Genomic DNA, 15196 nt, shown 5'->3' with positions numbered 1-15196 from the left:
CTTCTATCATGGGATAAACAGTAGGAACTTCTGTTAGAAGTGCCTTATGGCCTAGCTAGTCTCAAGGGCTCTTTTACTGTTCTCTTCCCTATCACGGAGTTATGGAGGTTAGCCTACCTAGCTCAGATCTTGGAGGACAGTTGGAAACAAGCATGCTTGGGTCTGAAATAGGGGAGACCCCGACTCCCAGAACGAGCTGCTCAGTGAGTTCCAACAACATATGACAATTTACCAGTATTGTACACTACTTGCCACTATCTCTTATGAACATTGATGCAAGGATCTTCAAAAGTATATAACTAAACTTAATGCATCATATGAAAAAGAATTTACATAATGAGCATGGGTGAACTTTCCTAGGAATGCAAAATTGATTTAACATGTGAATGTCTGTATAATGTACAAAGAATGTCTATAGCCAGCCAGTAAGAAGTCAGGTGTATATATCTTTTTTTAAAAAAAAATAATTATTTTTATGTACATGAATGTTTTACCTGCATGTATATCTGTGTACCATGTATGTGTGCCTGGTGCCTGCAGAGGCCAGAAGAGGGCATTGGTTCCCCTGGAACTGGAGTTACAGATGGTTGTAAACCATCAAACCTGGGTCCTCTGGAAAAGCAACATGTGCTCTCAACCACTGAGCTATCTTTCTAGCCCAAGGGTCTTTATCTTTTAGGAAACATAATGAAGTATCTATGAGTGAAATTATGTAATACTTTGATATCAGCGCTCAACAGCTCAGTAGAGTTAGGAAAAAGTCATGATACATGGGAGTTTAGGTTAAACAAGATTGGCCATGTGTCATGATTACTGAAATTGGGTGATTGGTATGGGGGGTGCTCATTTATTTATGTATTTGCCTTTTATCGCAGTACTGTGGATTGAACTTTTCACAGTCTAGGCAGGTGCTCTGTTTTTTACTTTTGTATGTTTGGGAAAATAAAATTGTTAGATCATTCAATAGTAACACGGCATGGTTAATTGGTCCCAATTATTGATCCAGTTTCATATAATAGAGAAGTAACATTGTGAATTCAAGGCAGAGAACTTAGCTGTCAGAATCAACAAAACCATGCCATTTCAATGCACTGGAATTCTGGGCAAATCAACTGACTTCTCACCATTTGCTTTTGCACAGTAGACCTGGGATCAGGACGCCTGGGGTCATCGCACTGTCTAGAGCATGATTGGGTGGTTGGATCCACAGCACCAAAGAGAAAAATACAAACAGCTTGTTGTATTACTTACTTCATGGTGTTTTGTGAAGACTAAATGGCACTAGCCACGCTTGAGTGACTTGGAGTTGAAGTTGGAGGGTGGAGCAGCCTAGCCACCTTTTTTCATCAAACATCAATTTTACTTGAAAGAATGAGACGAGTGCTCAAAGTAAATGCAGTAGGAATGTTAATGACCTTGGAGAGGATGTGATCAGGAGTGCTTGATTTGCTCTATGTGGGACTAGAAAGATGAGTTACAGGGTAAAATAAATGATGTAGTATGGGATTTGCGGCACTGTTTGAAGTGAAGGAGGAAAATTCTTAGAGGTTGTGTGGGAGTTTGGCATTTCCTTTTGACTTCTGAACTCCCTGTTTATGTTTTTTTCATTCCTTTGTCTCAGAGAGGCCACTGGTGGGAAATTTAGTTCTAAGACAAAAACTTTGATTTCAAATTAAGGAAATCAACACGGTGACAAAAGCATCTTTCGAAGCCCAGAGTGGTGGCTGACACCTCTAATCCCAGCATTGAGAAGCTAGAGGATCACAAGCCCAATGCTAGCCTGGGCTGGATAGTGAGGCCACGTCTCAAAACAGAATAAACAAGCAGAAATCCTCAGTCTTTAATATTGCTATAGAAAATTTGGTAATTCACAGAACTGGAACTAAAAGATACTAAGCTAAAACAAGTGACTCAAGGAATTTCCAAGTTTTAATTTTTTCATAGAAAAACAAAAAACAAAACCTCATGTTCTTCATCCATGACTAACATGGTCTACCTAGGCCCTTCTACTTGTGCTCATAGTAAGCAGGCTGGTATAGGAATATAGCATGTATGATTGTAAATATGGATGAGCTAAGTACAGTTGGAGTTACAAAACACAACAAAGAACTTCTTTATAAGAAATCACTATATTTATTAAATCTGAAACTTAGTTCTGCTTTTTTTTTCTCTTCTTTTTTTTTTTTTTTTTGAGACAGAGTTTCTCTGTGTAGCCCTGACTGTCCTGAAACTATGTAGACCAGGCTGGCCTCGAACTCAGAGATCCACCTGCCTCTGCCTCCTGAGTGCTAGAATTAAAGGCGTGTACCACCACTGCCCGGCTTAATTCTGCTTTTTTGAAAAAGTGTTGGTGTATACATTGCAAAAATCAAAAGGATGTAGTTATTTATATCTACTGAGATATCTTGCTCCTGCTGGTATATTTGTCTTACCTCCTCTCTGCCCAAGTCACAGTTCACATATTTTTTATGCAGCCTTCCAGCTTTGCAAATGTAAGCAGAAGTATATCTATCTTTCCCTCACTGTTGCCATCTCCAAAATCAAAACTAAGATCCTCTAGTTTGTCTCACCTAGCAGTGTGTTGTTCTCCTGTATAGAATGTAAGTCAGTGTTGTCTATAACAAAATAACCTACTTGGCTTATAAAAAGAAGAGGGGGTAGGAGAAGGTTCCACTCCATGGTCAGTTATTCCAGTTGCTTTGTTCTTGTGGTGAAGCAGTGCATCATGACAGGAGCATGTAGTATAACTTTACAAGACAAAGATTAAAAAGCTGGCCAGGGCCCCAGAGCCACCTTCTAGAATATGCCCCCCAGTGACTCAAGGACTTTTCACTTGGTTCTACAATTTCTTAATGGCACAGCCCATGTTCTCACGCCTTTGGGGGTACATTCAAGATCCAAATGATAAGATATGGTCCTGGGCCATACCAGTCTTCTATATGGGTGTGTAGTCTATTACTATTGGAGATAACAAAGCAGTGATAGCCTTGTATATGTCATTTTATCCAATTGCAGTTATATCTGCAGGGTTCCATCCTAGAAATGGAATAGCTGTGGCATGTTGGGTTGGCTGAATAGACTTGTGGGTTTGATAAAGTAAGGGAGCATCATATTTCTTTAATAGTAAATCTGGTACTAGCATTTATAGTAGTTGACTGCTGTGTGTCGTGAACTCAGTAACTAGAATTAATACTCATCACTGTTTTGGTAGGGAGTAGATTTTTATGTTTTATTTCATATGAGTTTTGCTTGCATGTGTGTATGTATAATTTGTGTGTGCCTGGGGCCTGTGGAGGCCAGAAGAGGGTATCAGATCCCTTGGATCTGGAGTTAGAGATGACTGTCAGCCATTTGGATGCAGGAAACCTAACCTGCATCCTCTGAAAGAACAGCAAGTGCTTTTAATAATTGAGCCATCTCTCCAGCTCCCTTCCACTGTTTTTGATTGGGTTATGCATCTAATTAAGTAGCATTAGAGTCTCCTGTTGACTGCCTGTGTGCCATTAGTGTGATATAATTATGTGATTGTGTAATGAAACTAGATAAACTTCGAAGACTAGGACTTGCATTCTTAGCCAAATGAGTTTCAGATCTATTTACACACCAGGAAAGAATCTTTGCAGCTGCTGACAGCAGGGGGCAGTAAGAACTCTGTGCTGTGCTCTGCTGTGCTGTAGTGCAGCACAGAACCGTGATGGACAGAGCCCAGATAAACCATGGCTTGTATCCAGCGGGCTGAGAGACAGTTTTAACTGTGTTCTAATGTTTTCACTGAGGAAATAGCACTTATTTGGTAAGTATGACCAAAAAATTGGTTATTTTATAAAACACTGTGTCACGTTAGGAAAGGGACACTGAAATGTTTTGTGTGTATCTGCTTAAGAGGTTCCATGGAAACCTAAGTATTTCACTCCTGAGCGACAAGGAAACCTGGAAGGTATAGGGGGCCTGCTTTGAGGGAACCTAAAAGGAGCTCTGTATTCCAAGGAGCTTGAAACTCCTTGGTATGCCCTTGTAGCTAGATGCAGTAACTCATAGCTTGAATGGCAGCCAGGCTTGCTGACTTGCACGAGTAGCCCTAGCCTCTCTGGATGCTGAGGGAGGAGGATCATTTGAGTATAGAAGTTCAAGGGCAGCTTGACAAAAGTAGCAGTTCTTCCTCGGAGCTTATCTAGTGGCTTAACATCAAAGATAGACTAGTTAGTGATCAGGTGTTTGTTAAAACACTTGACCTAGTTACTGTCTCATTTCAAATTTCTTTTGCCCCAGGGGTCACTGTGTCCTTGGTTATAGAACCAACTTCTTATCTGAAGTTGGCATTATATTTCCTCAATCCTCACAGATATTATTCATTCATTGCTTAACAGTGGATATATATCCTGAAAAACGTATTATTAGGCGGTTTACTGCTGTACAAACTTGTAGAGTATACTTCTACAAATCAAGATTACTCTGACATCACTTACATGATACAGTTGTACAGGACCAGCTGTAAATGTGCCATTGTTATGCAGCACAAAATTTATTTACACATGTATCCTGAATGAAGCTAGGGAGGTAGTTAAACCATATGTTAAGTAGCTTATTTCAAATTGATTAGTGGTTAGTAATTTTATTATTATTGTCCTTTTTTTTTTTTTTTTTTTTTTTTTTTTTGAGATAGGGCCTAGAACTCACTATGTAGACCATTCTGGCTTCAAACTCACAGAGATTTGCCTGCTTCTGATTCTTGAGTAGTGGGATTAAAAGTGCGTGCCACTACACCTGGTTCTTTTTCTTTTTTTTTTTTTTTCCCCCCGAGTTTTATTTATTTTTATGTGTGTGTTTTGCTTGCTTGAATGTATATGCACCACATATGTTTCTGGTGTCAGCAAAGGCCAAAAGAGGGAATTGGATCCCCTAGACATAGAGTTACAGGTAGTTGTCAGCTACCCGATGTGGCTGCTGGGAACTGAACTCCACTTTGCTATCTCTCTAGCCCTGTAAACTTTATTTTTAATTGTGTTTATGTGGGTGTGTGTATAGGTGAATGCCAAATGCCTGTGGTGTCCAGGAGAAGTTGCCGAATTCTATGGTTCTAGAGCTCCAGGTAGCTGTGAGCCACCTGGCCTGGGTGCTATGAACCAAACTTGGATCCTCTGCATGAGTAGTGCACAAGCTTAACCTTGGAGGCATCACTTCAGTCCCTGAGTTTAGTATTTTCAATAATTGATAGCTGTGGATATAGTCCAGTCGTACATGTCCAAAGCTCTAGGTTTCATCCCTAACACTGTAAAAACATACAATTGCAAAACACAAGTTTTTAATCATGAAACTTATTTTAAATCTCTTGTTTTGTCATATAATAGATATTCTTCATAGCAAGCCTATAAACAGATCGCTGAATTAGGTCAGGCAAAACAATACAAGAAAGTAATAAATGGTTTTCATAACTCCATAAGCAGCCAAGTACCTGTAATTAGAAAAAGAGATGTTAAATTGGATGTGGCAGTACATACCTGTAACCTAGCACTTGGGAGACTGAGGCTAGAGGATCATGAGTTGGAGGCCAGTGTCAGTCAACTACATAACGAGTTCAAAGCCAGCATGGGCTGCTATTGTTCCCCTGTTCCCTGTTTTCCCTCTGTCTTAGTTGGGGTTTCTCTTGCTATAATTAAAACACCTTGACCAAAAGTAACTTGGGAAGAAAAGGTTTATTTCAGCATACAGCTTGTAGTCCACTGTCCAGGTTAAGTCAGGGCAAAAACTCAAACAGGGCAGGAAACGGCAGCAGAGGCATGGAGGAGGGCTGCTTACTGGATTACTCCTCATGGCTTTATCAGCCTGCTCACTTGCTTGCTGGTTTTGGTGCTTTTTTTTTCCCCCTGGTGGGGGTGTCTTTTTTGTTTTTGAGACAGTCTCTCAATATAGTATTGGCTGTCCTGGAAATCTCTATGTAGAAAACCAGGCTGGCCTTGAATTCAGAGATACTCCTGAGTGCTGAGAGTAAAGGCATGCACCACTATGCCCTAGCCTGCTTTCATATACCACTCAAGACCACCTGCCCCAGGATGTCATCACCACCCACCCACACACACAATGTGGGCTGGGCCCTCCCATATCAATCATTAAGAGAGTGTCACCGTGCAGTGGTGGTGCGCACCTTTAGTCCCAGCACTTAGGAGGCAGAGGCAGGTGGATCTCTGTGAGTTCGAGGCCATCCTGGTCTACAAAGTGAGTTCCAGGACAGCCAGGGCTGTTACACAGAGAAACCTTGTCTCAAAAAACCAAAAAAAAAAAAAAAAAGAAAAAAAAAGAAAAAGAAAAGTGCCCTACAGACTTGCCTGTGGGCATTCTGATGAAGGCTTTTATTCAGTTGTTGTCCTTATTCCCAAATAAGTAGCTCATGTCAAGTTGCCAAAAAAGCAGACTTTAAAAGAACAAAAGAAGGGCGGTGGGGAGATAACACTACACCACCTTGGATCTGAGTGTCACCTTCTTATCAGAGGCCTAATTTGAGGGTAGTTAGTGCTTCACTTTCTACCCTCGTCCTTTAGTCATGATCTGTTAGTCTTATCCATTTTCTTCCTTATATAAAATAACTATTTAGAAGGTGGGCATGGGGGCTGGAGAGATGGCTCAGCGGTTAAGAGCACTGGCTACTCTTCTGAAGGACCCAGGTTCAATCCCAGCACCCACATGGCAGCTCACAACTGTCTGTAACTCCTGTTCTAGGGGATCTGACAACCTCACACAGACACACATGCATATAAAACACCAATGTACATAAAATACAAATAGCCGGGCGGTGGTGGCGCACGCCTTTAATCCCAACACTCGGGAGGCAGAGCCAGGCGGATCTCTGTGAGTTCAAGGCCAGCCTGGACTACCAAGTGAGTTCCAAGAAAGGTGCAAAGCTACACAGAGAAACCCTGTCTTGAAAAACCAAAAATAATAATAATAATAATAATAATAATAAAATAAAAAATAAAATAAAATACAAATAAATAAATGTAAAAACAAGAAGGTGGGCATGATGACACATGTAATCCCAACACTTGGGAGGCAGAGACAGGAACATCACTGAGGACATGAGGCCAGCTTGGACAAAGTGAATTGAATTCTAGGCCAGCCAGCAATCCACAGCATGACCATTTCTCCAGTTTTAAAATGTCTATTTCAAAGGCTTATTATGCTCATGATCACTTACTGTTACTAGGCATTGTGTTTGGCATGTACCATCCTAGTTTCCTTATTACAATGAGAGTGATGATGTTTTAAGTATAAAGTACTCAAAATTTGTAGTTTCTGCACATGAAACAAGTTAACAAAGCACTTACGAAATTTTTTTTTGTCTTTCAAATCTCCCACACATGCAGCGTACCAGTAATGTTCGATCCACATTTTTCAAAGACTGTTTATATGAAGTATTTGATGACCTGGAGTCAAAGATGGAAGATTCTGGGAAACAGCTCCTTCAGTCTGTTCTCCATCTGATGGAAAATGGAGCCCTCGTATTAACTACAAATTTTGATAATCTCCTAGAACTATATGCAGCTGACCAGGGAAAACAGCTTGAATCCCTTGACCTTACTGATGAGAAAAAGGTAAAATGTTAACCAGTAGTCTTCTCTTAGGGTAGGTAGGTTTTATCTTCCTCAGAAAAGCTGCCTTCTGGCCAGTATGTTAGTATTTCTGTAGCAGAAGTGTATTAGTTATTTTTCATGTTGTTGTGACCAAAATATCCAACAGAAACAAGATAAAGGAGGAAAGGTGTGTTGCTCACTATTTCAGGGAGTTTTAGGCCTCACAGTAAGAAGAGCACAGTGGAGAGGCTTTTTGTGGTGGTGAGAGCATGTGGTAGAGACTGTTCACATCATAGCAGAACAAAGAGCAAGAGAGTGGACCAGAATCAGGACCAGGTTATAATCTTCATAAATCTCTCCCCGAGTGGTCTGTTTTACTGGCAAGGTCCCACCTCCCAAAATAGCATCATCATGAGTTGGGGACCAGCACTTAAACCATGAGACTTTGATGGGTATCTCCAGCCCAAACTGTAACAGTGAGAAAGAAAGCTGCTTTCCCTGCTTATATTTTTGGGGTTGGTTGGTTTTTTTAGGTAAAGTCAGTATACAATAAAATACAAAGACTTTAAAGTTATGAGTATTGAAAGTTTTGCCCAGTCGTAAGGGTGAGATTAGTCATTTGAAGAGACTGGAGCAGTGGTTCAGCAGGTCGGCTCTCCAACCATGCTTTGGGACTTTCCAGCCAGTAAGGCAAAAAAGAGAGAAATCCCAACTCACAATTTTAAAAAGAAACATGGGAGTGAGCTGTGACGTGGTTCATTGGGCACTTAACCATCAAGCCCAATGACCTCAGTTCAATTGCCAGGACCTACATGGTGGAAGGAGAGAACTGACTTTTGTAAGTTGTCCTCTGACCTCTACATTACATGTGCACCATGGTGGTACACCGTCCCCCCAAACACACACACACACACACACACACACCACATAAATAAATAAATCTGAAAGATGTTGATGAAGAGATGATTCCTTTAAGGTCATTTGCTCTGCTCTGTGATTTTGTCATTTTCATTGTTTTCTTTCCTTGGAACCTGCCTTTGTGTCCAGATTAGTTAGTGCCCAGCTGAAATAGTCTGAAGAGATAAATGACTCCCCAGTGCCGCAGGCCTGCCTCTGCTAGGGTAGTAGCTGGAATACTACTTGTTTTTGCTGATCTGGGACTCAGATTGGGAATTGAGCCAGGTGTGGTGGTGTATTCCTGTAATCCCAATACTTAGAATGCTGAGGTGAGAGGATTTTAAGTTGAAGGCCAGCCTGGGCTAAATAATAAGCAAAAGAGAGTGAAAATAAAATAAGCTGGGTATAGTGGTACATACCTTTAATACCAGCACTCAGGAGTCAGAAGCAGGTAAATCTCTGAGTTTTGAGGCCAGCCTCGTCTACATAGAGTTTCAGGACAGCCAGGGCTTCATAGAGCGATCCCACGGCAGAGGGAGGGAGGAAGGAAGGATGAATGGGAGGATGATACCAGAGCCATCACCAGAGGAAACTCCTTATTTTTCTGCAAATGGTGACAAATTCTAATTGCTGATAGTGACTTTCAAAGAGAAGTCACTAGATTTGCTGCCATCATTCCTGACAGTCATAACATAGGAACTCGGGCACATCAAGTTTTCGATTCTTGTCCTTATGATACCGTGAAGCTGGACAGTTATATCAGAAGTCTGATCCTCAGGCAGCCTCTTACACCTTGTGACTTTGAAGCAGGTGCTCGCCTTGCCATCCTGGTCGAGCTGTGTATGTATTGTGCAGGTCCTGGAGTGGGCTCAGGAGAAGCGGAAGCTAAGTGTGTTACACATCCATGGGGTCTATACCAATCCTAGTGGCATTGTCCTCCACCCAGCTGGATATCAGAACGTGCTCAGGAACACTGAAGTTATGGTAAGTGGTGCTGATCTAGCTGGGCTCTCGCTCCTGAAGACGTTTCTAAGCATATTCTAAGTATTAACAGGGGAGCATTTACTTCTCATTAATCAAGACAACTAGAAAGTCAGACCTTACTCCCTTGTCTGTTAGCCCTGGGTGTGCATGCCATCCTGGGAAGTGCAGAAATTTTACTTCAGGTGTAAGGTCTTAGGGCAGGTATTTACCTGTGCTTGGTGAACAGCCAGCAGAGGCACGACCTCATTGGCATCACCTTCACATACCAAGAATATATTAGTCTCCTTCTTCATTTGGTTTCTTATTTAGTCAGCTTTTTAAGAAACAGTTATAGTTGGGGCATAGATTATTGAAAGACTGTCCATTTATTCACACTTGACTGTTTACTTGGAAAAATTGAAAAACAAATTGATTAAAATGACAGAATGGAGGTTTTCTTCTTTGGGTCTGTTGATCTTTGGGGTTCAAGTTTTGGACTTGTTCACATATACATGTTTAAACTGGAAATGCTTCTTGGGTCCAGCTCAGTGCTAGAAGTTTTCAGGACAGGGTCACATGGAATCTTTACAGGACGGGGCCAGAGAAAGACCAGGAAATGTAATGCTTTCTGAAGTGTAAGGGCCTTATCCTTCCCTGATATTTACTATAAGTATATCCATTGATACTGAAGCAAAATCATTTCTAATTTGTGTGTGTGTGCTATATGCACAGACACAAATTATATATACACACACAGCAATGTTTTAAGTAGTCAGATTTCTTTGACCATATCTAATGATAGAATTACGTTTTCTGATGATCAGTTTGTAAGGCAAAAATCATTTGAGGGCTGGCAAGATGACCCAGTGGGTACAAAGCACTTGCCTCACAAAGTGAGGAGCTTAGTTCTAGCCCTACCACTGACATAAATGCCAAGGACATTACCATGTGTCTGTAATCCCAACATTTGAAAGGTGGAGACGGAAGGAGACCCTCTGGGTCAGCTGTCTAGTTAAGACTAGCTGAATCTACAAGTTAGGGTTCAAATAAGAGACCTGCCTCAGTATATAAAAAGGATAGCAACATCAGCTTCTAACCTCTACATATTACATGTAACATGCATGTACACATACTCACTCAAAAAATAAAAATTTTGAAGTTGTCAAATTTTTGCAGAAAGTAGAAAGGGGTAAGATACATCAAAGACCCATTGGTTGTCTAATTAACCAAGAACATAACTCTAAAAAGTTAACCCTGCACGACCATTAGACTAGTGCCAATGCAGTGAAACTGTTTCAACAAAACAGAAGGACCAATGAGACAGCTCAGTGGGTTAAACCCTTGTTGTGCAAGCCTTGCAGTCTGACTTCAATCCCTGGAACCATGTAAAGATGGAACAGAGAAAGATGACTTCATGGTTGTCCTCTGATTTCCACATGCATTCTATGGCATGCACCCTCATGTACATACATCATATCCACAAAATAATATATCTTTTTTAAAGAAACAAGAACCTTCAGAAGAATGTCAGTTAAGAAGTGCAATTTTAGACTAAGCATCACATTGTAGTAATAACTAGGAAATCAGACCTTCTTGTAATGTCTTTCCCTCTTCAATCTTCATCAGTGGGTCATTGCAGTTCGCTAAATGTAGCAGTTATGGACTGTTGACTTTTTTGCTTCAGCTGTCTTGTCTGTCTTCTGTGTCATTAATATGTTGTTTTCTTTTCCTTGAAGAGAGAGATTCAGAAACTCTATGAAAACAAGTCATTTCTTTTCTTGGGTTGTGGTTGGACGGTGGATGACACCACTTTCCAGGCCCTGTTCCTGGAGGCTGTCAAGCACAAATCTGACCTAGAACATTTCATGCTGGTTCGAAGAGGAGATGTAGATGAGTTCAAGAAGCTTCGAGAAAACATGCTGGACAAGGGGATTAAGGTCATCTCCTATGGAAATGACTATGCTGATCTTCCGGAATATTTCAAGCGACTGACATGTGAGATCTCCACAAGAGGTAAGGGAAGGTCAAAGAGCAGCAACCCTTTGGCTTTGTGTGTGTGGGTGTGATGAATAAAATCACTACCAAGACAGGGAATGTGTAGTGTCTGACCAGTATGGGAAGAGGAGAAAGTGTCTTCAGGTCACACCAAAGTGCCATTTTGATATTGGGGAAATAATCCTAATATATACCCTTGCAAGTCATCATATACATAGAGAGTAAGAAAAACATGTAAAGATTCTTAGCTTCAGGCTAGCTTTCCTCAGCAGGAAAAAGCACTTGCCACTCGAGCCCGATTACCTGACTCAGTCTCTTAACCTACTGTGGAAAGGAACCTACTCCTGAAAATGGTCCTTTGACCTCCACATATGTACTGTGGCACATGCATGCCCTACACATGTATCATACATACATATAATAAAAAATCTTTGAGGAGCTGGAGAGACAGCTTGTTAAGAACACTTGCTCTTGTTCCAGAGGACCCAAGTTCAGTCAGTGCCAGCAAAACCATGTCAGGAAGCTCACAACTTCCTGTAACTCCAGTTCTAGGAGATCTGACCCCCTCTTCTGGTCTCCATGGGCACACACATATACACACACAAAATCCTAAAGAAAAAAACATTTTTGAAAATGCTTAGTTCAAGTGAGATGCAGTTGAAATTCAGGTTTTACAGTGACTGTTCAGCCTTGGCTAAGTTTATGAGGAAATTTCTTTCATGTATGTATCAAAAATTTCAGGACCTTTTGTTTCAGAAATTCTACTGATAATATTTATCCTGTAAGAAAGTTTCCCTTAAGAAAGTTTCCCTAAAGAAATAATGTGATTGCACACACTGTTGAATTAAAGATCAAAGTGTGACAAACCATAGTGGCACCTACCTATAATCTCTGCACTCAGAAGGCTGTGGCTGGAGGATCAAAAGGTCAAGGCCAGCCTGGGTACATAGCAAGAGCCCAGCTTGAGGTGGGGAAACCTGTGGGACTTGGGGGAGGAATAAGGCCAGGGTATGGTCATTCACTCACTCACCCAATTCTAAAGGAATTTTCTTGCTGTTTGTTACAGATTGTTGCTAAAGAACCTGAGTTTATTGGTTAGTTGATTTTTTTTTTTTTAATTTTGGGTGGTTTTGTCTTTTGTTTTTAGTTTAGTTTGAGACAAGAACTTGCTATGTAGACTAGACTGTCCTCAAACTCAGAGACCTACCTGCCTCTGTCCCCTGAATGCTGGCCTTGAAGTCACTATGTAGTCCAGGTTGGCCTTAAACTCTGAATCATTCTGTCTCAACTTCACAACTATATAAACACACACCTACTATGCCTACCCTGCTTCAAATATCTGCGTGTGTGTGTGTGTGTGTGTGTGTGTGTGTGGTTTTGTTTTGTTTTTTACTTTATGTTTACTGTTGTTTTTGCCTGCATGTGTGTCTGTGTGAGGGTGTCAAGCTCTGGAACTGGAGTTACAGACAGTTGTGAGCTGCCATGTGAGTACTGGGAATTGAACCCCGGTCCTCTGGAAGAGCAACCAGTGTTCTTAACCGCTGAGTCATCTCTCCAGCCTTGCTTCAAACTTTTTAATGAGTATTTCTGTTACCAATTTGAATGTATCTTAGATGACACGTTAAAATACAGGTAATCTAGTATATGTCCCTAAATCTAATTGCAAATAGAATTCTAATTTGAGTTCTGTCATGGCAGTGCTTGGTAGGCTGAAGCAAGTCTGTTGAGAGTTCTGGGCTAAAGTAGACTTGTCTTTTATTTAAAACACTGTTACTATAACTGAACACCAAAGGCTTCATGTACTCTTCCCCTCTCTCCAGAGGCTTAGAAACACTTAGAAAGGCAAATCTTTGAACGTGTCTCTTTTGTGAAATGAGCTGCCATCTTTTTCTTGAGGACAGTTTTTCTGGTGTCCCTCAGTGTGACAAACCTTTAGGCTGTTTGCAACATTGAGTTGAATTTTTCTCTTGCATGTGCTCTGGTTATATAAACTGGAGACACACACTCAAGCTCTACACAGTTAATTTGATCTATACTGGATCCTCTACCAGGAAAAAGTGCTGTGTAAAACAACAGTCTGAACAAGAGTCCCTTCTGTTGCACTCAATTTTATGTTAACCTGAATATTGTAGAGTGGTACAGATAGTTACTAGCTGCCAGGCTCTCTAGAGTACCTTTCCATTTACCAGTCAAGAAGCCATTCTGTGTATTTTTCATTTGTTTTGTTTTTTGAAGACAAGGTTTCTCTTTGTAGCCCTAGCTGTCCTCAAACTCAGAGATGGGCCTGCCTTTTTCTTCCAAGTGCTGGGATTAAAGGCATGCACCACCACCACCACCCAGTCTGTTTATTTTTAAATCAAGGGTTTTCCATATGATCATGGGGCTCTCCACTGGAATTGTCTGTCAGGTAACTTCCAGTCTACCAGTGTAGTTTTTCTTCATTTTGTATGGAATCAAGCCTGTCTTCCATCTATTATGATTTAAGTCTCAGTAGATACATGCTGCTGAGAAGTCATCCAGGGAACAGAAGAGTGTAAAGCATTACTATACCAGCAACTATTTTAGTACAATGTTATTTCAGCTACTTAACCAGTAACTGATTTAACCAAACTGATTTCTGATTTAACCAATACATTTTTTCACAGTTGTAAACAAAGCTTAGTCTTGGACACCTTAAAAATAAAAATAAATAATAAAACCAGAGGTTTTGCTTTATGCTCTGTATTTGCCTGAAAGTAGCTGTGCAGCCCAGGCTGGCCTTGAACTAATGATCCCTCACCCTCCTGAAGCCTGCATCACCATGCCCTGCTTTGTATTTATTAGTACATACATATTGACCACATGAAATATAGTGAAGACTGAGGTACAGAATTTTTAATTCAAATTAGCTGCATGTGTGTACTTGCTGGGAATAGAGTAAGCAGCCACATTTTGTCTATGTAAAATGTTCTGGGGGCTGGAGACACAGCTCAATTGGGTAAGAGCTTAGACTGCTCCAGAGGACCTGGGTTCGATTCCCAGCACCCACATGATGGTTCACAACCATCTGTAACTCTAATTCTAAGGGTTCTGACACCCTCTTCTGACCTCCTCAGGCACCACCTATGCACGTGGTGCAGAAACATATATGCAGGAAAAATATGCAACCTAAAAAATTAAAATAAAAAAATTGTCTACAAGCAGTCTTGCAAAGTCTTTCAGAGTAGTTCACAGCTAGAATTCCAACTACCAGGGAGGCCAGAGCTTAGAAAATCTGGAGCTGTAACCCTAATGTGGTAACAGTGATATCCATTCAGACAAAAACCAATCTTAGTGCAGTAAGGTACCCACTGCTTCTGTTCGGTATTGATAGTCTGAAGGTTACTCTTCCTTATCTTGTGTCATTCCTAAATGTCATCTTTAGTTATTTCTGTGCCCTTAGCTCCCCTTAGTTTTCATTTTTGCCATTAATAGTTTTAGCTTTCCCAGAAACAGCAAGATGGCTGTGGGTAAAGGCATTTGCTGCCAAGTTTGACAACCTGAGTTTCTTGCAATCCACACAGTGAAGAGAACCACCACCCAAAGAGCACACAACACACAAAATGAAAATGTAAAAAAAAAGTTTCTGCTTCTTCACCTAATGCCTCTACCAATGTTCTTCTGTTTTTAGCAGGGATGGCAAGAGAAGGCCAGCTAAATGGCTCATCTGCAGCACACGGTGAAATGAGAGGTATACTACTTCCTATTCAATCTGTCAGCAGAAAAATTTCCTAGAACTTTGAGATTGTGGAGAATCA

At 40.9% G+C, this 15196-nt stretch overlaps 1 protein-coding gene across 5 annotated transcripts in view; it reads left to right on the top strand.

Annotated features, from left to right (window-relative positions):
• The window catches only part of Fam118b (family with sequence similarity 118 member B), a 51361-nt gene that overhangs the window by 35518 nt on the left and 647 nt on the right, over positions 1 to 15196 (top strand). For 2 of the 5 annotated variants that reach the window (XM_052756268.1, XM_052756279.1), the window contains exons 4-7: positions 7359 to 7586; positions 9270 to 9446; positions 11162 to 11438; positions 15070 to 15129. In XM_052756268.1, the coding sequence (XP_052612228.1) occupies positions 7359 to 7586; positions 9270 to 9446; positions 11162 to 11438; positions 15070 to 15129 (742 nt within the window). The remainder of the gene's footprint in view (positions 1 to 7358; positions 7587 to 9269; positions 9447 to 11161; positions 11439 to 15069; positions 15130 to 15196) is intronic. The other 3 variants (XM_052756303.1, XM_052756294.1, XM_052756286.1) reach the window with 3 other exon arrangements.

The sequence above is a fragment of the Peromyscus californicus genome, unplaced genomic scaffold (assembly GCF_007827085.1).
Source record: "Peromyscus californicus insignis strain IS unplaced genomic scaffold, ASM782708v3 Scaffold_11__1_contigs__length_118956290, whole genome shotgun sequence".
In the NCBI taxonomy this organism is placed as follows: Eukaryota; Metazoa; Chordata; class Mammalia; order Rodentia; family Cricetidae; genus Peromyscus; species Peromyscus californicus.
The sequence above is the reverse complement of the archived record's forward strand: the minus strand, read 5'-3'. Positions and strand labels throughout refer to the sequence as shown.